The sequence below is a fragment of the Bactrocera dorsalis genome, chromosome 2, assembly GCF_023373825.1.
Source record: "Bactrocera dorsalis isolate Fly_Bdor chromosome 2, ASM2337382v1, whole genome shotgun sequence".
Taxonomy (NCBI): Eukaryota; Metazoa; Arthropoda; class Insecta; order Diptera; family Tephritidae; genus Bactrocera; species Bactrocera dorsalis.
The window spans coordinates 56,473,597-56,498,343 of record NC_064304.1 but is presented as its reverse complement, the minus strand read 5'-3'; the positions used below and the strand labels follow the sequence as shown (position 1 = coordinate 56,498,343).

Here is a 24,747-nt window from a genome sequence, read left to right as displayed (position 1 = left end):
TTATATTGAAAACAATTTAATAAAAGATATTAAATTAATAAACATGAATACAAAATTTGCGAATAATTTTCCTAATTTCCGAAATAATTTTCAAAGCAAAAACTTCCAAAATGTAAACAATGGCATGAGTGGGACTTTGGCATTTGGCAACGTAAATTTTCGTAACACTAGTAATCGTAGAAGCCTACAAAACCATAAATTACCTACTCAAGGTTATAATGGGAACTTACCCATTCAAAGTCAAACTGGGAATTTTAGGCATAACGCAATGAATCATAGATATCCGAATAGAAATGTTAACCATTTCCCTACTTTTGTGGAAGGTGATGAACAACCTGCAACACAAAATTTTCATTTACAGCCTCCGGAGCCGAGCTACCAATAATTGTACTAACAATAAATAACATTAAGACAAGGTGCTTAATCGATATCGGAGCTGCCACCACATTGGGAAATTATCTTTTCTTTTCACATATAGGTATTAAGAGAAAGTTAGCTAAACCGATTCGGCTAAATACTTTAATAGGAAATAACATTATAAATGAAGAAGAAATAGTTAACGTACCAAACGAATTTAACGCAAAAAATGAAACCATGTCTGTTAAACTTACTAATTTCACAGAGACAGCATTTGACTGTATAATAGGTGTCAACATTTTAGGTCCCATTGGAGCTATAATTAATTTCCAAACAAATTCAATGATAGTTAATGATAGCGAAATTAAGTTTCCTAATAATAATTTCGAAATTAATTACGATGAAGTTCATTGTCTAGAAAAAGTTGAATTAACTGAATTTAGAAATTTAATGCCCTTAGAACTTAATACTGAAGAAAGTAAACGATTACAAAACTTTCTACATAAAAATAAAAATACATTTTACATTGAAGGTCAAAATTTAACTAACACTAATTGTATTAAACATAAAATTATAACAAAATCTGATAGACCGATTTATTGCAAAAATTATCGACACCCTCAAATCTTAGAAGATGAAATAGAAACACAAATAAACGACATGCTTAAGCAAAATATAATTAGGCATAGCAAATCTCCATATAATTCTCCATTATGGATTGTAAAAAAGAAATCAGATAACTCAAATACTCAAAAATTGCGTCTAGTAATTGATTTTCGAAAACTGAATGAAATTACAATAGACGACAAATTTCCACTGCCGAATATTGAGGCACTTTTTGATAAATTGGGTAAAGCTCAATATTTTTCTTCATTAGACCTTGCAAAGGGCTTTCATCAGATACTAATGGATGAAAGCGATATTGAAAAAACAGCATTCTCTACATCCAGAGGTCATTTTGAGTTCGTAAGAATGCCTTTCGGCCTGAAAAATGCACCATCAACATTTCAGCGAATGATGAATCATGTGTTGGCAGATTTTATAAACAACATTTGCATTTTATATATGGATGACATTTTAGTTTTCTCGACGTCTATAACTGAACATATCGAAAGTTTACAAAAAATATTTAATAAGCTTAATAATTACAATTTAAAAATACAATTTGATAAGTGTAAATTCTTATCAAAGGAAACAAACTTTTTAGGTCATATTATAACCAATAAAGGCATAAAGCCTAACCCAGGCAAAATAGCCACAATACAGAATATTAACCTTCCCAAAACTATAAAAGCTATAAAATCCTTTCTTGGATTAACCGGGTATTACCGTAAATTCATAAAAAATTATTCCTTGGTGGCAAGTCCAATGATAAAATACCTGAAAAAAGACACAAAAATAAATCTCGATGATCAATCTTATGTTGATTCTTTTCAAAAATTAAAAAGCATTTTGATAAATCCGCCTTTATTATGTTATCCGGATTTCAATAAAAAATTTATCCTGACTACAGATGCTAGCAACATAGCCATTGGAGCCGTTCTGAGCCAAGAAGGAAAACCAGTTTGTTTCGCTAGCAGAACACTCAATGGTCACGAGAAAAATTATTCAACAATAGAGAAGGAATTGCTAGCTATTGTTTGGGCAGTAAAATATTTTCGTCCATATCTTTATGGCAGAAAATTTACGGTACAAACTGATCATCGTCCGTTAAAATGGTTATATTCATTAAAAGACCTAAATTCGAAAATAATTAGGTGGAAAATAATGCTAGACGAGTTTCAATTCGATATAGAATACCTTAAAGGGAAAGAGAATAAAGTGGCTGACTATTTAAGTCGAATTCAACTATATCAAAATTCTATTAAATAGTATCCACAGCTCTTCTGAAGATGCAAACAATCATTTCTACACATTGATTGATAAAATTGTTAACAAGTATAAAACTCAAATACGTATACTAAAACATAAAGAAAAAGCAACTGAAAAACTTTTTAGAAAATACAAGATAATTTACATTTGCGAAAATGATATTGGTAACACTCATTACCTAAATGATATATTCAGAAGAGAATTAACAAAAGGCACAGTAGGAATATACTCCGAACTCCCGGACAATAAATATAACCAAATGCAAACAAAGCTAATAAAACTTTTCTCTAATAATATTCATCTGAAATTTATAAAATGCACAAAATTAGCAAGCGATGTAGAATCTGAAGAATCGCTATTGAACCTTATTAACGAAACTCATATAAATGGCAATCATAGAGGCATTCAGGAAAATTTCGAAGAGTTGAAAGATTTATATTTCAACCCAAAATTATTAAAATATATAAATAGATACTGCAACAGTTGCAGAGTTTGTATCGAAAATAAATACGATAGAAAGCCGATTAGAAAACGGTTCCTGTTCACGTATACGCCAGAAAAGCCAAACGAAATTGTGCATGTAGATATTTTTCAAATTCAAAAAACCTATTTCCACGCTTCTTGAACATATACGAATTCTCAAAAATTATGGTAATCTTGACGATGCAGAAGAGCTCGTTCTAAAAGCTATCCACTTTTATAACATCTCAATACATAGCACAACTAAAGTAAAACCCATAGACTTTTTAAATAACTTAAATATCGATTTTAATCATATTAGAAAGAAAACTGAAGCAAAGAAAAGAAAGACTATTACCAGGGGAAATCTTAAAAGAGAGAATATATCTTTAGAATTAACTAATCCCAACTTATATACAAAAAATCCAGCTGCTATTAGACATAAAACAGCTAAAAGATTCAACAAATACCATTATAGTAACCCCAATAAAATGGACGTTGCCCAATTTCGAAGACCTCTGAATTCAATACATTAAACATTGAATTAAACACATTAAACAATTCATGAAATCGCATCAATATGTATATGCTAAAATTATGGAAAACTATACGCAAACGAAAACATAATTGATATTAACTAATTATAATTGTTTAGTAAGAATTAAGTACAACTGTTGAAAATATAAATTTATAAAACTATCTTATATATAAATATTAATATATGATTTAAAAGATTCGAAGGGACTCGAATCTTATAAGGGTAAGCGAGTTACAAATATGTGGATCTCAATCTCTTTACTTAGCTACTATTATGTTAAATTTATTTATCTATATATAGAGATCCACAATATTAATGTACTTAACATATAATACCCACTCTACTAAGAATCTTATTAATATCGTATGTTAAGCTAGGGTATAAATAATGATGTTACGTTAAACTAAGCATTAATTAAGAAAGGAATTACTTTAGCGGTTTGACGCTTCGTCTTTCCGTCTTGAACTTAAATAAATATAGATTTAAATAAAATGAAATAAAAAGGTTTTTTTGATACATAACTGGATTTCAACCGGGTTAGGCAAGAAAATATAACTTGTACATTGCTATTACAGATGTACGTTGGCTTTTTGGCTTATATTGTTATACGTTTACATACTACCATATCAATTGATATGAATATAATTTTGCGAATTTTTGTGAATTCATGCAAAATTGATAACATAATTATTAAATTATACAATTCTCCAACCAATATTTGTAGTTAATGGGCAAATGAACTACTTTTTAAATATTTGTTATCTTTGATAATGTAATATAATTTCATATGCATGCAAGTTAATACCACCAGTTCACATTACATGAACATATCTTTTATTTGTAATAAATATGTAACATGACACTTCCGACCCATATGGTCCGTATTGAAACATTGTACTTTACTAACACGGTCCGCCTTAAGTGGTCCCAAGATGTAATTGAAAGATTGTAAGATGAATCTTTCCACTTGTAACAAATGATATATCTCAAGCGAATTGTAGATATACTTTCTAGAATGCAAAATTAATATTGTATTTGTATTTAGGCTTAAGCAAAATGTTGTATTTAAGAAAACGTAATAAAGAAAACGAGACAGTTGCCGTAGTTGCCCACGAAACTCAAAACAAAAAATTAATTTGCATATACATATGTATATGTATGCTATATATTGGATTGTCAAAAAAGTCTTTTTATTGAATTTTTTTTTTTATTGAAATTGAAATGATTTTTTGATGACTCATGCCCAGCTCTTGACCTAAATATATTACAACATTAACATATATAAATCACATATTTTATTATTTAAAACTTTCATACGATTTCAAATCAAGATATTATCATTTATCAGTAACATAATATGCGCGAGTTATGTTGCTCAAACTTTAATCCGTTCAATAAAAATGAAACACCTTATTTCTTCGAAGATTACACCAATAATAATTTTTATTTTCAAACCAATTCCACACGAAGTTAAGCAAGTAAAATAAATTTGATGAGTCAGTAAAATTAAAACAATAATAATTACACAAAAGTTGATAACATAACATAACAGGAAGTAAGTATAAATTACAATTTTTGCAAGTAAGTATTAATTACAACTTTTGCAATGTTTTAAATAATAAAACAAATTTAATGACATGTTCTTACTATTCCATTGGTGTCTTATGGAGTCAAGCAAATAAAATAAATTTGATGAGTCAGTAAAAATTAAAACAACAACAATTGCACAAAAGTTGATAACAGGAAGTAAGTATTAATTACAGTTGTTGCAATGCCTCAAATAATAAAATAAATTTAATGATATGTTCTTATTATTCTATTGGTGCCTTCTGGGTTTTGGTGGGGGTTGATGTGACGATATAACTCCTCCCCCCTTAGAGTAGAGCGATGGCCACAACGAAGTTGGTGGAGACAGAGCGGCTTCAGTGGGCTTAGGATAATACCGAATTCTGGGGTTTTTCCATAACAGAATTACACAAGTGATAGTTAAGGTGATGAGTATCAATGTTGTCATCGTTATTATGTTTCTCCTTTGAATTGCATCCTTTCTTAATCTCGTAATATCATTTTTGTTGATGAAACTGTAATCTTTGATCTTCTCTAGGCTTAAAGTCTCTGTTATTGTTGTTATTTGCACTTTCTCTAGATTTGGTGGTGCTACGAAGATTGTGTCCCAATGGACTGAAGGGTTGTCTTTCTATATTGTTTCCGCTATCGTGACGGAACAATTCGTGTAGTGGAGAAGGGAGGTTCCTTCAATTGTGAAGTTTTGCCCACAATCAGAGGTTATCGGTAGTCCCTTTACGTTGATAACCATTATATAATTATCTTCCGGTTGGAATATATTCGATGTGGGCCCCACATCGTTCACAGGACATATTGGTGTTTTATTATTCAAGATTCTAGCGATACAAGTTGAATTATTGGTGCTTTCGAAGTCATTTGACCTCTTGTAGTAATACACGTTCTCAATTTTTGGGCAAATCTCTGTTAAGTATTGGAGCTCGTGGTTATTGTAACTTACAAATGGTTTTGTTTTAATTACTTTCGTATTATTCATAGGAAGAGGAATGAGATGGAAAAGCGAATTCGTACTTTTAGCCAAATTTGGAAGTTTTATATTAAAAATTAGGTTGCTATTATTATAATATGCTTGGAGTTCCAGAAGTTCGTAAAGGTGTCCGTCCGAAACTAAGTAAATATTCTGGGACTTAAAATGGTGTCTTATTTCATCCAATTCATCTGGATGAAGAATAAGCTTTGATACTATACCAAGTTTTGCGAGCATTACAGCTTCTAGTATGTCAGAGATATGGTTCAATAATAAATCTATATTATAATCAAGCTGATTCATGTATTGGATTTCTAGTAGCGCACTGTCTTCTTTTAGAATATGATTAGTTGTTTTTGTTGAGAGTTTTTCTAAAAATTTTGTAATGCTTTCCTGATTGTTATTCATATGCTATGTCAAATTTTTAAATATCTGTATCATTTGTATATTCAAACTTTTTTGATTTTCCTCTATTATTTTTGAATTTAATGTTGTGTCCTGGAGTTCTTGTATTTGTTTATTTATAGTCATAGCGTCATTTGCGTCCATGTTCCCAGTTACATATTTTATTACAGAGCCTAAGCCGTTGAATAGTCCTCGTTTTGTACGTTTATATGGATTTAATGTCTGTAGTCTGTTTTCGAGTGCCTTAAGTTTCATCTTACAAATTTTAGCAGCATCTTTTTGAAGGCCATTTTCTTCAAATTTTTCTACGATAGTAGTTAATTTTGAAGTTTGCGAATTATAATTATCCAAGTCTATTATATGAATGAAATTGAAATAACTTTCAATCGTTCTCGCGTGTCCAATCTTCAGGGCTATCATATTCTGGTCTTCGTCAAAATTTTGTATTTCCAAGACTTGTCCATAAGCAAAGGCTATTCTAAAGGTAAATAATTGTTTATTATTTTCGTGGTCTCAGTTTAATTTTTGATTTGTGTAATTTTTTGTCTTTAGTAGTTTGTAAAGTAACGTCATTATCTTTTAATACTTTATGTTTTGAGAATCGTGCAGTTATTTTGTTTCTCCTACATTCTTTTCTATATATATCCTCTTCTTTGTTCCTACGCTCTGGAGGTTTCCTAGATTTATTAAGACGACTAATATTTTTTAATTTAGCTTTCATAGCTTTTTCTTTAACTATGGGGTATAGTTTTTCTTTAAATTCATTTAACTTAACTAAAAATTCGTGTTTGTTGTCGTATTTTATGTCTATTGAGAAGTTATACGGTCTTCCAAAGAATAACTCATATGGTGTAAATTTTGTAGATGAATGGATTGTATTATTGTAAGTTATGAACGTCTCATTTAATATCTCTTCGTGATCTAATTCCAATTTCTTGGATTTTCTGGTTGTCATTATAATTCTGTATATTTCAGTTAGGGTTGAATGAAGTCGTTCTACTGGAGAGTTGCTACTGGATTGTTGAAATGATGTGAAGTGAAGTATAATTTCATATTGTCTACAAAAATTTTTAAAAATGTTAGATGTAAATTCGGTACCCTGATCACAAACAATTTTCTTAGGTATTCCCGCAAAGTTCATAAATGTTTTTAAAGCTTTAAGCACACAAACGCTTGTTCTTGATGGTAATGTATAGCCTGTCGCATATTTAGAAAATTTATCGATGATGGTCAAAATACATTTACTATTTATAGTATACTAGCTGACCCGGCGAACTTCGCCCCGCCCAATTTTTATTTTTTTTTGGAAGTCATAGACTCGTATAACTTTACCACAAATAATATAAACTTCAAACAACGCATTTTCATTTAATGTTTTTAATGTTTGTAGCGCCATCTACTGTAACATACCGCACTCAATACCGCTCTTAGCGCCACCAACTGGTGGATAGCTCTTTGCTAATAATAAACAAATAATTTGCAATAAATAAATAATGCGACTATAAGGAGAGTTATAAACTATCCTATCTTTCAAGTTGGACCAAACTGCACACAGTGTTAAAAATTTCATTAAAATCGGTTCAGTAGTTTAAGAGTCCATCGCAAACAAACAATGTGACACGTGATTTTTATATATTAAGATATGCCAATGTGCAAAATTTGAAGAGGTTCGTTTGGTGTTTCTGTAACTTTGAATTCTAATTTTGGTGGATGTCTGTCATATTTGAGTGTATTGCAAATTTCACAATTATTTAAAGTTTTATTTATTACAGATTGCATAAGGGGAAAATAATATTGTCTCTTTAAGTATTCATAAATTTCGGTAATTCCTCTATGGTTCCTATTTTCGTGACAGGTACGAATTAGTTCAACTTGCTTATCACTGTCAGTTACATCTGATAGGATTTTAGAGCATCGGACAATACGAAATTGTTTTCCATTTGAAAAGTATTTTGAGTATATCAGTTGAATAGTTCTGAAGGTTGGTTCATCGGAGAAAATGGCAGTTAGTTTACCTGAGGGTATAAATTTTTTGAAAATCTGAACTATTGTGTCTTGAGAAAATTCTTTTTCTCTTATAGTTCTACGTTGTTTGTTTCTAAAGATGGTTTCAACAGCCATACTGGGTTTTTTGATCTTTCTAATAAAAGTTGCAAGTTGAATTCATTTAAAGGTTTTTCTGAAATTGGTATGCCATCATTTACATTTTCTTTACATGAATGTATTGTAGACAGTTCTTCCGAATCACACAAATTTATATCAGTGGTTTTATCATGGTCTAATTTTATCCTGCTCAATGCATCTGCGTTACTGTTCAATTTTCCTTTTTTGAATACGATCTCGTAGTCGTACTCTTCCAACTTCAGGCGCCATCTCACCATTTTCGAATTGGGCTCCTTGAGACTCATTAGCCATGTAAGTGGTCTGTGGTCAGAAATTATTTTAAATTTACGACCGAAGAGATATGGGCGGAAATATTTGGTTGCCCACACTATGGCTAAAAGCTCTTTCTCAATAGTGGAATAGTTAATCTCACTCTCGGAAAGAGTCCTACTTGCGTAGCAAATAGGTTTGTCACTACCTATGTGACCTTGAGAAAGGACTGCTCCAAGCGCAATGTTACTTGCGTCTGTTGTGAGTAAAAATGGCTTTGTGAAATCAGGGTATTGCAGTATTGGATCGTTCATTAAAATGTTCTTGCATGTTTCGAAAGCTTCTAGGTATCTGGCGTTTAGTGTTATGCTTCTGCCCTTTTTTAAGCATTCTGTCATTGGTTTTGCAAGTCTTGCCAGGTTCGGTATAAAATTCCTATAATAACTAAGTAGACCTATGAACGATTTTATTTCACGATTAGTTCGTGGTATTGGAAATTTCTGGATGGCTTCTATTTTTGTCGGATCCGGTTTTATGCCTTCCGTCGTGACTACATGTCCTAAAAAAGTAATTTCTTTTCGCATAAACTCTGATTTGTCCATCTGGACCTTAAAATTTGAACATCTTAACTTTAGAAAGACTTTTTCTAGATTCTCAATATGTTCCTGAAGGGACGTCGAAAATATAATAATGCCATCTAAATACACTAGACAGATTTTTCCAACTAAATCATTTAGGACATTATCCATGACCCTCTGGAAAGTTGAAGGTGCGTTTTTTAAGCCAAAAGGCATTCTTACGTATTCGTAGTGACCCCCTTCCACAGTAAAAGCCACCTGCTAAGTCCAAAGTCGAAAAGTAAAGGCATTTGCCCAGTTTATCGAAGATCTCAGATATGTTCGGGAGTGGGTACCTGTCCGAGACGGTTTTCTCGTTCAACTTCCTATAGTCAATGACCAGTCTCCATTTCGTTTTCCCCGATGCGTCCTTCTTTTTTGGAACAATCCATACTGGAGAGCTCCATGGGGAAAAGCTCGGCTTAATAATCCCTTGCTCCAACATCTCTGATATCTGTTTTCGAACTTCCTCTTTGTGAACGAAAGGGTACCTGTAAGACCTAGTATGAATAGGAATATCGTCCGTCGTCCTAATTCTGTGTTTTATTTCATTTTCATCCTCTCTATAAAAGATATCACTATATTTAGTACATAGTTTCAAAAGTTTATGCTTTTCTTCGCCATTCAGATGTTCCATTCGGAGTAAGTCAGATAAATTTGCAATTCTTTCACTGTTTGATTTGCAATGCATATTAAAGTTATTAAGTTCGACGAAGTTTTCTGAATCATACGGACTTGTTTTCAGGGGTTGCTCTAAGAAAATTGTTTGGTCATTCCCCGTGGGATTAACTACTTCTATTGTACTAAACCAGTCTTTAGAAAAATATATGCCTGGAGAAATAATTAAGCCGTTGTCCAAAGTTATTGTATTTATCATAATATCTCCTTCCTTAGAATCAACTAGCAGTTTTACGATTTGTTTCGAATTTGCCTCTATTGTGAATTTATCAGAGGAAAAATTTGGTTTCATTTTAAGAGGTATTGTAATATTATTTGTAATTAGTATTTTATTTTCAAGATCAATTTTAGCTTTAATTTTTTTCAGAAAATCTAAGCCTAACAGTCCGTCAAAATAATCATGGAATTTAAAAACTAAGAATGTAAGAGTTCCTGTTTTCCTAATTTCTTTGAAAATAGGTAATGTCACTTGCTTGTCAATTATATATTTATGTAAGATGGTAGATATAGTTATTGGAATACATTTCTTGATATCTAAGGCATTTATAAATTCCGGGTTTATAAATGAAGAAGAAGCTCCAGTATCTATTAGGAATCTTAATTGTTTGCCAAATGGAGAGCTTATACTGATATAGAGTAAAATACTACCATGTTTATTGCAGTCTATATATCCTGTTTGTTTCTTGAGGCTAACTTTAAAAAATCCTGATTATCGTCAATATTGTAATTTTCATATTGGTCCAGGTTTATCTTGTTAGCGTGGTCAAGACATGGGACAGAGCTTTAATTTCGAAGACTTCTAAATTCGTTAATATTATTCATTTCATTCCTATTTGTTATCCTACTAAATTGAGTGCTTGGGCTAGTTTTAAATTTGTTTGTGCCCTTTTCAAATTTTGAAAATCCACTACCGGTATCCATAGGTTCTGGTGGAGGTTGTGATTGCCTCCAATTTGTTTGTCTCGAAAAATTATCGAAGCGTTGGCTGGGTTTAAAATTTGAAAAATTCTCGCGATGTACTTGGGAATTTTGGAGTAACAAATTACGATTCTGATTGCTTGAATTTGGCTCAAGATTATTGTTACTAACATAGTAAGGTCTGGTTGAAAAATTAGAATATCTTTTAGGTTGGTAATAATTTTCTTGTCTTGGTGCATTATTTACAAAATTTTGTGGATATTTAGGATATGGATTATATTGGTAATTTGGTCTCCATTGAGGATATTTGGGTTTATTAAAATTGGACCTAATATAATGAATATTCTGTATGCGATATCAAGTTTCCTCTGATCTCATCCTAATTGAGGGATGTGCCATACATGTTCAAGACTTCGTTGGCTTGACCATCTATTTTATTTCTTATGGCCCTCAAGAGGATTGTCCATAAGGAGTGTTATCTGTTCTTCCCTGATATACTTGGAACTTCTGTATTTGAAAGCATATTAAAATTTACGGGTAGGCTTCTTGACTTAAAAACCTTAAAACTTTTAGGATATGGAAAATTTCTAGAGTTACTACTCATCAAAAATAATAACTTGTTTTATTTACGTAAGATAATTTGGTTCCGCTTGATAGGAATTTGAAATCAAATAATGCCTACACAAAAATAATATGTAATTAATTTTTTTTTGTTTTTTTTTTACTTTTCCACTTTTTTCTTTTTAATTTTATTGATTTTGGGAATGTATGTTATATTTTCTTTTAAATTGTAAAGATTATATATGTATGTATTTTTTTTTTTTGATCTTTCCTATCTTTCTTTTGAATTAATATATTTTTATTTAAAATTTTTCTAATTTCATCTACTTTCACAATATATTTATGTACATACAAGTATGTTAACATTTTTCTTAAAATTTCTTTTTTTTTTTAATGATCTTTCCAATCTTTCTTTTGAATTAATGTATTTTTATTTAAAATTTTTTCTAATTTCATCTGCTTCCGCAATGTACATACATATGTTAACTTTTCTTAAATTTTTTTTTTTTTTAATGATCTTTCCAATCTTCCTTTTGAATTAATATATCTTTTACTCAAAATTTTCTAATTGCATCTACTTTCGCAATATATTTATGTACATATGTATATATGTTAACTTTTCTTCAAAAAAATTTTTATTTTTTATTTTTTATAATTTTTTTTTTTTTATATATATATGTAATTCAATAACCGCTCGTTTACTTACAGAGACCCTATGAGAATGGTATGCATGAGGGGTGTAGGTCCTTTTTTCCACCGGTTCACTTATGTATCTCCTTGTTGCCTTATACCAATGTGCTCTTGGTATTTGTTTTGCGTCCGATATTCCCTCGGATTTAGAACAGGCGGCCCCTTATGTGGTCCAAGGATTCACAAAGTTTTATTTCGTTAGCACTTTTAGACTTTCGACTCGAACCGTTGGCTTTTCGACTGCGCCAGTTATGTTGCTCAAACTTTGATCCGTTCAATAAAAATGAAACACCTTATTTCTTCGAAGGTTACACCAATAATAATTTTTATTTTCAAACCAATTCCACACGAAGTTAAGCAAGTAAAATAAATTTGATGAGTCAGTAAAATTAAAACAATAATAATTACACAAAAGTTGATAACATAACATAACAGGAAGTAAGTATAAATTACAATTTTTGCAAGTAAGTATTAATTACAACTTTTGCAATGTTTTAAATAATAAAACAAATTTAATGACATGTTCTTACTATTCCATTGGTGTCTTATGAAGTCAAGCAAATAAAATAAATTTGATGAGTCAGTAAAAATTAAAACAACAACAATTGCACAAAAGTTGATAACAGGAAGTAAGTATTAATTACAGTTGTTGCAATGCCTCAAATAATAAAATAAATTTAATGATATGTTCTTATTATTCTATTGGTGCCTTCTGGCTTTTGGTGGGGGTTGATGTGACGATATAACTCGCGCGATGCTCTATATGTACATACAATGCGTATGACATTCCCATATGAATAACGCACACACAAACCAACATATATATGTACATATCTGTATACACATGTAAATATGTCGCCCGCAAAAACTACAAATATTGTTCTACAAAAACAACAATCGTCTAAAACATCATCATACATACTTATATGCGTCACAAGTAGATACTTTAACCGCAAAAATTACAAACATTGTTGATGATATTCATAGTCGTTTGCGCATTGTAAATACGCGAATCGGTAAGCGTACATTTGTAAACATTGAAATTAGCATCACTTTTCTCATTTAACAATGAAAATGCTCAATTCTGCTATTTTCGATCCTCATGTTAAATATTGGTGAAGTCCGCTAATAATTTTTTGTGGTGAAATTTACTAAAGAAAACTGAGCCCCTCCAAAAAGAGGAACGTTTTGACAATCGGCACACCATGAATCTTCTCTATAATAAACGTTCTCTGGTATATTTCTAACTAATAAGTGTTTTTATAATTTTAAAAACTATACATAAATGCCACCGCTATAAAAGCATTTTTATATATACTTTGGAATTAATCCTTATCAAAACAAATGACTTAATATTTAAATTTTTTTTTTTTGCAATACCATTATATAACTTTTTGAATTATATAATTTGAACATTCGAAAAATACCACATAGTTTAAAATTTTAAGTAATTTGAAGAATGTCGCATGGTCGCCCTTAAAGCTGCTAGGTTAGGCGGCACAATAACGAGGCAACTCAACACGTAAGACATTTTGAGGTAAAGTCTCAATTTGTGACTAGTTCACTAAAGAGTCTCTAGCGTTAGTCTCAAAATATTGTCTCAATTTTATTTTCATTCAAATGTAAAAATATCTCTGAATAATGAAATGTTATATTGTAGTTTTTGTGACTGTCACTTACAGAATAGCAAAATAGTCTCAAGTCTCAAAAATTGTCTCTAACCTAAGATCTGAAATTTAGATACTTGAGACTGTATCACAGTACAGAATCGCACGGTAAAGCATACTAACTGTCAAATCGATTTCTATTGCAGTTTGGAAATCCTTTTTGTGAGTATTTGATATCTCTATATTTAATTTTCAAAATGACACCGAGCAGATTCGAGCTCTTGAACCGTTTAAAAATTTGAAGAGCATGAAAAAGGTGTAGGCAATTTTACATGTATATTCCAAGTACTGCATTTTTAATACAAATATAATAGGCGTGTTTTGTTTGACCAGCAAAATAAGCAATTAGCTTATTTTGTATGGCTTGTAATAAGCTATCATAGCTTGTATATTGAACTAGAGGCATTGCCAGTTAAAATGCTTTGTTCATTCACAATAGCTATAATTTTTCCCAAAAAAAAGTAGTTGGCGATAGCGAGAAACCTCATTTTGACAGATAAAAATGTAAAAAAATGTAAAATATAGAAGTGTACGGAATGGAAAATTGTATAACAGATGCGGTAAGTTGGAATTTTAAATTAAAATTAAGACAAGATTAAACTTTGTGTGTTTTCCAGTTGATTGGTACTCTGTACCAAAATCCAATGATGAAGAGGATAAGGAAATATTGAACATCCTGGCTGGTTTAGCTGTTGAATCAAGTTCGTCATCGGAGGGTTCAGAACAAGAGCAGATAGAACATTTAAAATGCTCTAATTTTGTGGACACCATTGATAATTTTGAAGATGAGGATTTCAAATCTCACTTTCGTTCGAGTCGCACCACTTTAGATTACTTAATAGATATGCTTTACTTTTGTTATGAGACTTTTCTTTATGAGTATTTTTTGCAGGTAGATATGAAGAAAGTGAACGAACCCGTTTTGTCCACGATAGTTCGTCGGGTTGTCGCTTGGGACTAGGGATGCAACCGAGCCATCGATGTTTCTGAAACACCGATGTTTTTGTCAAAAAGCATCGATCTTTGCCATCGATATTGTGATTCTAAAATCTTTAATACATCGATGTTGCCTGGATCGATGTTTTATGTCGATGTTTTTACAAATTTTAGCCCACATCTTTGCAGCACTCTTTCTCGGTATTAATGAGAAAACATCTTCTTCGAAACGCTTTAGCAAACTGTCATGCTGTTTGTTGTAAAATACGGAGAATTCGTTGGTTAAATGTGCAGTTGAATAACACTGAGAATTCGCTTATGGATTAATGCGAAATAAGTTTAAAAAAAAAATCGAAAATTCATTTTGTGTGACAGTCTATTTTGTGCTTTGTGTGTTAGAAGTTGTTTTTGAGCGTTTAATATAAGTTTTGTTTCGAATTCATCTGTTGTCAATCACAACTTTATTACAGGTGTAATGAATATAAATTATATGTAAATAATTGCGTTAGACGTTTAAATATGTACATAATATTTCAGAATTTCAAGATGCTGCCTTCAAAATTAAAAAGCAAGGTCTGGAGCTTCTTTATAAGAAATTCAGATGCTTCCGGCACATGCAAACTCTGCAACAAGAAATTAAAAACATCAGGTAACACGTCGAAACTTCGCTGTCACGTTGAGAATGTACATAAAAAGGTATTACTCGATCAAGTTGATAATACAGAATGCTTCTCCAAAACTACGCCGCACTCAGAACTAAAACAGCGAAAATTTTCCGAAATAATTAACATATCCCCAACCGCTGGAACGACAGCGTCAATTGAGTTACCCGACAATAGTAATAAGAAGACTGCATGTATTGAATCGTCTCATGGTACATGTACTCCGTCAGTACTGCATGAAAAAGGTGCAAAATAAATCGGATCAGTTGCCAGCGCTGATCCAACCTAATGTGAAAGAATTTTTTGAGCAGGTCAAAAGTATTTCTTACCAAGATGGCCCTAAATCAAAGAAAATTACTGAAGCAATTGTGAAATATATTATAATGGACAACAAGCCATTTTCCACTGTAGAAGGAAAAGGTTTTCTGCAGATGATGAAAGAACTGGTTCCGCTTTTTAAAGTTTCAGGTAGAGAAACAATAAAATTACGAGTGGATGAAAAATATGAAGCGCTGTCTTCAATTTTCAAAGAGTATATTCGTAAGTGCGATAGTTATTGCCTAAAGCTTAGTACGCAGCTCTCAAGAAACGTAAAAACTTCATATAAAAAAACGCTTAAGAAACGGTCCAGAAACGTTCCTGCGATAAACTTACTTGTGCTAGTACGCAGCTCTCAAGAAATCTAGTACTAATTTTTAATACTTTTTTTACATGAAATGCGAATATGGCAAACCTGGTTTTGCGAAGAAACATCAAATCAACAATTGTTTCTTGAAGGAAATTCGAAGTAATCGTCAAATTCATCCTAAATTAGTTGAAATCATTATTATAAAGTATATTCCATTTTGAAATGTTCTATAAAACCAACCAATCATCAGCAACATTCCTTAAATCTTAATGAAAATATTTGTGTTACCATACACATACATACATACATACATACGCCCAAAGTTTGTTTACTTTGTTTATTCTCTCTTGCTCTTCTAATGTGGATCATTCACAATGCGTAACCAGCTGTCAAAATTACTTGAGAAATAATGTATTTTTTTTCTTGAGCAATTACTTGAGAGCTGCGTACCAACATGTTAAGGCATATGGACGGAGACAATGAAAAATCAGTCGTTCCTTGTGGTAACAATTCATTTTTTGGACAATTTACGTTTGTGGGACGTTAGGAGTAATCGAACTGCACGAAAGTCATACAGCAGCTTATTTAGAAGAAACTATGTTAAAACTATTCAACGAGTGGAACGTTTCCATAAATAAAGTTTCTGCTTGTGTAACAAGCATTGTGATAATGATTCAACCATGATGAAATTAAATAGAAGCTTGTTTGGCGAAACAAAAATTATACCCTGCTTCGCACACACGCATAATTTGGTCGTAACGCAATCAATAGATAAGTCCACGGAAGTTTCAGCTTTGATAACTAAGTTGAGCGACATTGTTAAGTTTATTAAAATAAGTGTTAATGCCAGTGATAAATTGCAGAAGAAACAAATAGACACCGGGGCTTCTACAAGTAATACCAAGAAAATGATTATTGACGTAAGAACGCGATGGAATTCATGTTTTTATATGCTAGAGAGATTTGTCCAGTTAGTCCCTATTTTAAGTGAAGAACTGCTCACTCGCCCAGAAGCACCCTCTGTGATTAATGCCTCCGAGCTGTACAAAATTAAGAAGGTTATTGAATTATTGAAGTGTTTTGAAATTGTGACCAAGGAGATTTCGTCTGATACCTACGGTACCATTAGCAAGATTATACCTTTAGTAAGCTGTTTAACTGAAGCTCTGACAAAAATTTCAGCTCAAGACGCTATTGTAGGGGAGTTAAAAAGGGAACTGCAAAAGAACATAAATAAGAGATTTGACAAACTTGAATTTATTATTATTATTATTATTATTATTATTATTATTATTTATTAGAGTAATATGAAATATTAAACTAACTTGAGTAAATACACACTAGCTACCAGGACCTACGGTGCGATTAAATGGTTACAATCCTTTTTTTTTTTATATATACGAATGCTGTTCTTATATTCCGAATTTAACATATTGATATTGTAATATATTTTATTTGGTTAAAAATGGTTTAAATTTTGCTGCTCAGATTAATATCGTTGATATATTTTATTACTTTTTTAACGTTTCCGATGTTAATTTCATTTAGTAGAGTTGACGGTACAGTGGAACCAAAATTCTTTGCTCGGATCGCCGATAGGTTTGGGCAATAGTCGAGGATGTGTTGGACAGTTAGACGGTTTGAACAATACGGGCATACAGGTGGAGTTTCACATTGTAGAATGTGGCTATGCGTGATCACTGTGTGGCCGAGCCTCAGTGAAATAGGTAATTTCTTTCCTTGACAAATCCGCTGGGTAAAGCGCTTTAGCACATTCACGATTAATGGTGGAGTAAAGATGCTGATAATGTGACCAGTCTGAAATTTGTTTGTTACGGAGGTGCATTAAAAGTTAGACATGGTGATGAGACTGCGTTTTTGGCCGCTTCGTCGGCAAACTCGTTGCCTGGGATGCTCTTATGCCCAGGAACCCAAAAGATTTGGAGTTTCTTTTTGTATTTTATAAGTCAGTGCAATGGGAGCCAATCGGCTCTTATGAGTGTTCCATTTTGGTGCACTACACCGAACGTTGTACTGTGGTCAGTTTTTGATCCATCTGTAAATATGGGGATCCAGTTGATCATCTGCCTACTGTTAAAGTGCTCAATGAATAGTTGTTTAAAGCACTCGTTACTGGTGTGTGCTTTAGGGTAGGTGTGTAAAAGCGTTTGCTTACAAATTTGATTGCCCATTGGGGGTATTTGAATCTCTAATTCTTTGCAATAGGATATGCACCGACGAATAGTAGATTTAGTGGAGTAGTTGCGTTTGTGGGATGCAGCGAGACGGAATATGTTGAATAGCGTTTTATTTGTGGTATTAATAAACTTTGGGATCAGTCTCCACGTAGCGAGGTCGCGCCTTTCAACAATGGAGGGGAGACCTGCTTCTGCTAACATACATTTAACTGTTGAAGTGGGGAAAGTGTTCAAACTACGTCGAGCAGCTGTATGGTATGGCGCTTGCAAAAGTTTTATATGTGTGTTAGCGCACCACCCGTAAATAGGGAGTCCATAATCTATTTTTGATGGCATTATTGATCTTGTTATATTAATTAAAGTATTAGTATGTATACAAAGGTTTTTTGATGATAAGTATTTAATAATATTAAGCCTGGTAGCTACATTTTTTTTTTACTGCTGACAGTGCTCTTTGAAAGAATATTTAGAATCAAATACAATTCCTAATATTTTTAAGTTTTTTACATTTTGAATGTTAGTGAGCTCAACATTGATATCAATTGCGGGGCAGCCTTGTTTTCGACAGATGTGCAAAATTTTACACTTTTCATAAGCAAGGGTGGCTCCAGACCTTAATCCCCATTGTTTGAGTTCGAGTAGTAGCTTTAAAAATGTATTTTTAGTGCTCAGTAAGTCCTTATTTTTAGTATAAAAAAAGGCGTCGTCCGCATAAATATTTAAATTGATATTTTTGTAGTATATTGTTATTCTATTTATTTGCTCAAAGGCTATCATAAATAGAACAACCGATAAAGGGGAACCTTGGGGTATGCCGTTATTTAGTGGAAAAGGTTTTGAAAGCTGTCCGTTGATATTAACTTGCAATGCCCGTCCAGTCATAAACGATTTTATGACTTGAAATATCTTTTTCCCAATTTTCCACTCTTTGAGTTGATTTAAAATGACATGAATGCCGATTCGATCATACGCTTTTTCGAAGTCAGTGGCTAACACTGTGATATGATTTTTGGTTGAGAGCGCATCGGCGATAAAGTGTTGTAGGTGGAGGAGTGCGTTAATGGTTCAATGTTTCTTTTTAAATGCTGACTGGTTGTGACTTATTAAATTATTTTTCAAGAAAAACCACATTAGCCTTTTCGTGAGCATTTTTTCAAATATTTTGCTGAGACAGGAGGTTAGTGAGATTGGCGATACCCACTTGTACTGTCCTGGGGTTTATTTGGCTTAGGGATTGGTAGTATGGTGGCCGATAGGCACGTGTGAGGATAAAGCCCCCCGTTGAAGATGTGGTTGTACAATGACAGAAGGATACGTTTTGCCGGAAGTGGTAGATTGCGGAGCATAGAGTAGGTTATACGGTCTTTTCCTGGAGACTTCCCTTTAGCGTGTTGCAGAGCGACATCTAATTCTATTTGGGAGAATTCTGTTTCCAGGTAGAGAGCGTCTTTTGTGACTGTGCTGGGGTAATATACTTCGGCCAGTATTGTCTGCTTTAACGTATTATATTCTTCGGAAAAGTTAGTGTCTTGCGCGTAATTACACCAGATAGAAGCAAAGGCATTTGCAATTTCGGTGGAGGAAGAAATAAAGGCGTTATTATGACGTATCGCAATAATGGGAGCTCTTGGAATACCAGTGAGCGTCTTGATTCTTGCCCAGATCTTTTGTGGCGAAGAGTTTGGATTGATAGTTTCGGTGAATTCAGATATATTTTTCCGTTTTGCTTCTTTGACGCGTTTTTTGAACTGGGCGTTTGCCTTTTTGTAAGCGATAAGGTTGACAATGTTACAAGAGTTTTTATAAACCTGCCAAAGTTTTTGTTTATTTATACGTAATAGACTAAGCTCGTTATTCCACCATGGTGAGCGTTATTTATGCCCCTTTGGGTTGCTTTGAGGAATCGTTTTGTTGGCTGCTGTTCTAATTATCTTGGTAATTGTGGCTGCTTCTTGGTGAATGTTTACAGGGTGCCACATTTGTATCGCTTCTAGACAGTGTGTCTAGAATTGATCCCATTTTCCAAAGTCTGTCAAGAATTTTAGAGATCTCTTCGGGTTCTGTACGTTCAAATTATTTTGTAATTCTGTCAGAATTGGGTAACGGTCGCTTCCATAAAGGAAGTTAAGGATTTTTCACGAACATTTAGGACTTAGTTGAGGTGAAGCCATAGTGATATCGACATGGGTGAACGTTCTGTGTGTAGAAAAGTGCGTGGCTGATCCGTTGTTTAGCACCATCAGATTCTCCGCGAATATAACATTTTCTAGTTGTGTACCTCTAGCATTGGTAGTGGCTGAACCCCAAAGGGGACTCTATGCATTGAAATCACCTAGTAGTAGCGTTTGAGCCTGGGTCTGATGGAGGAGATCTCTCATGTCTTTGTCGGAAAATGTTTGACTTGGTGGGGTGTATGCATTTATTATTGAGAAGGGTGTAAGGAGATGCAGTTCTATGGCTATTGATAGGATATTTGTATGTATAGCTATACGTTTGTGCGGAATATTCCGTTTTATTAGTATTGCGACTCCCTGGTTCGCATATCTGTTTTTACTGTCATTATAGAAGTAACCAATATACGTCTTGGGGATCTCTTGAAGGCGAATTATATGGGGGTTAAGATCTTTTATCAATTGCTCTACCTCATTGTAATTGTTGCCATATCCTTTCAAATTCCACTGTATGATTTTTAATGACATTTCAATTGTAAATAAAATACCAAAAATTAATTGAAACACTTGATTCTAATATAATATAACTTATAAAATAAATGATAATTGGGATGTCTAAAGCATGTTTAAGTTTAAGTTGTTTACTTGGCACTGTTGTTTTTTTTTATAGGTAAACGTCGCAGTACGCTGGGACTTCCTTTGCTTATTGCTCTATTCATGGTATTTGTTGTAGACGTAGACGTGTCGGTATCCATGTGGTGATCTGCTTCTTTTTCAGTTTCTGTTTTCGACGTTTTCTAGCTATCGTAGTTGTTGTGTTGATTTAATGTAACAATAGTATAATCTTTTGTTGAATTAGTTGTTGTTGTCAGATTAGTTTTATTTGTTGGCTGGGCGTTGAGTTCCGTTAAAAATTTTTGTATACTGTCTTTGCTAGTAGTTGCTTTGACGGTTTCTTGCGTAATATTGGGAGCTTCTGAAGTAGAGTTGTTGGAATCAAGTGGATTATGTGTATTTACTTGTGTTGTAGAATTGTCTTGTATTTTTGTTGTTTGGGCGAATGAAATGGAATTTGCGACTGCGATTGGATTTTGTATTTTGTGTAATGTTAACGCTTCGCGCATAGAACATTTCTTCTCAGTTTTTATTTTAAGAATATCTTTGGCCTGTTGATATTTGGGGCATGTGTTGGCCGAGGTGGATGGAGTCATGTGTAGAAGTTCACGCAAGTGAGGAAAGTTCTCTGATTGCCATTCACTTGGGAGTGGCCAGAAACGATTCTTTTACATGTGACTCAAGCAGCTCACGACTTCCGGTCTTTGACCAAGTATCCTCTGGGTAGCCTAAGAACATCCGTTTGAAGGCGAGCTAACGTGAGAAGGCGAAACATCCCCTGCATAGGGTTGTGCGCTGGGTTTGGGACCCGCCACGTAAAAAAACACCCCCAGTGAATAGTCATAACCAGCCTCGGCTGAGAGACCCCCCTTTTGATGACGACCATGGCAAACGAAATAAGGACTACGAATTGAAGGCATGCACCTGGAATGTCCGGTCCCTTAACTGGGAAGGTGCCACTGTCCAGCTGGTTGATGTCCTCGTGAAAACAAAGGCTGACATCACCGCCGTCCAAGAAATGCGATGGACGGGACAAGGACAGAGACAAGTAGGTCCTTGTGACATTTACTACAGTGGCTATGTAAAGGAGCGCAGGTTTGGTGTGGGATTCGTGGTGGGAGAGAGACTCCGTCGCCGAGTACTATCATTCACTGCGGTGAATGAACGTCTAGCCACAATCCGCATCAAAGCGAGGTTCTTCAACATATCGCTGATTTGCGCCCACGCCCCGACGCAAGAGAAGGACGATGTGACCAAAGATGCCTTTTATGAGTGCTTGGAGCGCACTTATGTGAGATGCCCCCGTCACGATGTAAAAATCGTGCTTGGCGACTTCAACGCCAGGGTGGGCAAAGAAGATATCTTTGGTACTACGGTCGGTAAATTCAGCCTCCACGACGAAACTTCCCCAAATGGGTTGAGGCTGATCGACTTCGCCGGGGCCCGAAATATGGTTATCTGTAGTACTAGATTCCAGCATAAGAAGATCTATCAAGCTACCTGGCTGTCTCCGGATCGAAAAACTACCAACCAGATCGATCATGTTGTGATAGACGGAAGACACGTCTCCAGTGTTTTAGATGTGCGTGCGCTCCGAGGTCCCAACATCGACTCGGACCACTATCTTGTTGCAGCTAAGATTCGCACCCGCCTCTGTGCAGCAAAAAACGCACGCCAACAAACACAAGGAAGGTTCGACGTCGAGAAGCTGCAATCACAACATTCAGCCGAACGATTCTCTACTCGGCTTGCACTCCTGCTCTCTGAGAGCACTCGTCAACAACTTGGTATAAGGGAACTGTGGGACGGCATTTCAAACTCTTTACGTACAGCTGCAACCGAAACCATTGGTTTTCGGAAAGTGCAAAAGAACAGCTGGTACGACGAGGAGTGCCGTGTCGCAGCGGAGAGAAAACAGGCTGCCTACCTCGCAACGTTACAATCGACCACAACACGTGCGGGATGGGATAGATACCGAGAGTTGAAGAGGGAAGCGAGACGCATTTGCAGACAGAAGAAGAAAGAGGCCGAAATGCGTGAGTACGAACAGCTGGATAAGCTGGCCGACAGGGGTAATGCTCGAAAATTCTACGAAAAGATGCGGCGGCTTACAGAAGGTTTCAAGACCGGAGCATACTCCTGTAGAACCCCCCAAGGTGATCTAGTTACCGATGGCCAGAGCATACTTAAATTATGGAGGGAACACTTCTCCAGCCTGCTGAATGGCAGTGAACGCACAACACCAGGAGAAGGCGAACCCGATACCCCAATCGATGACGATGGAGCAGACGTTCCATTGCCCGACCATGAAGAAGTTCGAATAGCAATTACCCGCCTGAAAAACAACAAAGCGGCAGGGGCCGATGGATTGCCGGCCGAGCTATTCAAACACGGCGGCGAAGAACTGATAAGGAGCATGCATCAACTTCTTTGTAGAATATGGTCGGACGAAAGCATGCCCAACGATTGGAATTTAAGTGTGCTATGCCCAATCCATAAAAAAGGAGACCCCACAATCTGCGCCAACTACCGTGGGATAAGCCTCCTCAATATCGCATATAAGGTTCTGTCGAGCGTATTGTGTGAAAGATTAAAGCCCACCGTCAACAAACTGATTGGACCTTATTAGTGTGGCTTCAGACCTGGTAAATCAACAACCGACCAGATATTCACCATACGCCAAATCTTGGAAAAGACCCGTGAAAGGAGAATCGACACTCACCACCTATTTGTCGATTTCAAAGCTGCTTTCGACAGCACGAAAAGGAGCTGCCTTTATGCCGCGATGTCTGAATTTGGTATTCCCGCAAAACTAATACGGCTGTGTAAACTGACGTTGAGCAACACGAAAAGCTCCGTCAGGATCGGGAAGGACCTCTCCGAGCCGTTCGATACCAAATGTTCGTGCGACTTTTTCAACCTGCTTCTGGAGAAAATAGTTCGGGCTGCAGAACTCAACAGAGAAGGTACCATCTTCTATAAGAGTGTACAACTGCTGGCGTATGCCGATGATATTGATATCATCGGCCACAACACCCGCGCCGTTAGTTCTGCTTTCTCCAGACTGGACAAGGAAGCAAAAGAAATGGGTCTGGCAGCGAACGAGGGCAAGACGAAATATCTCCTGTCATCAAACAAACAGTCGTCGCACTCGCGACTTGGCACTCACGTCACTGTTGACAGTCATAACTTTGAAGTTGTAGATAATTTCGTCTATCTTGGAACCAGCGTAAGCACCACCAACAATGTCAGCCTAGAAATCCAACGCAGGATAACTCTTGCCAACAGGTGCTACTTCGGACTAAGTAGGCAATTGAGAAGCAAAGTCCTCTCTCGACAAACAAAAACCAAACTCTATAAGTCACTCATAATTCCCGTCCTGCTGTATGGTGCAGAGGCCTGGACGATGTCAACAACAGATGAGTCGACGTTGCGAGTTTTCGAGAGAAAAGTTCTGCGAAAGATTTATTGTCCTTTGCGCGTTGGCCACGGCGAATATCGCATTCGATGGAACGATGAGCTGTACGAGATATACGACGACATTGACATAGTTCAGCGAATTAAAAGACAGCGGCTACGCTGGCTAGGTCATGTTGTCCGGATGGACGAAAACACTCCAGCTCTGAAAGTATTCGACGCAGTACCCGCCGCGGGATGCAGAGGAAGAGGAAGACCTCCACTCCGTTGGAAGGACCAAGTGGAGAAGGACCTGGCCTCGCTTGGAATATCCAATTGGCGCCACGTAGCGAAAAGAAGAAACGACTGGCGCGCGGTTGTTGATTCGGCTATAATCGCATAAGCGGTGTCTACGCCAATTAAGAAGTAGAAGTTGGCCGAGGCTGTGTGTTTTC

At 34.9% G+C, this 24,747-nt stretch overlaps 3 protein-coding genes across 12 annotated transcripts in view; 2 read left to right on the top strand and 1 right to left on the bottom strand.

Annotated features, from left to right (window-relative positions):
* LOC105233704 (uncharacterized) overlaps positions 1–24,747 on the bottom strand; it is a 746,688-nt gene that overhangs the window by 346,706 nt on the left and 375,235 nt on the right. The gene's annotated exons all lie outside the window — the stretch shown is intronic.
* Positions 1–24,747, top strand: part of LOC125776325 (uncharacterized) — a 194,821-nt gene that overhangs the window by 63,753 nt on the left and 106,321 nt on the right. The gene's annotated exons all lie outside the window — the stretch shown is intronic.
* LOC125776321 (uncharacterized) overlaps positions 20,876–24,747 on the top strand; it is a 97,573-nt gene continuing 93,701 nt past the window's right edge. The window contains exon 1 of the mRNA XM_049448049.1: positions 20,876–24,483. Coding sequence (XP_049304006.1) covers positions 21,915–23,525 — 1,611 coding nt within the window. The 5' untranslated portion in view covers positions 20,876–21,914 and the 3' untranslated portion in view covers positions 23,526–24,483. The remainder of the gene's footprint in view (positions 24,484–24,747) is intronic.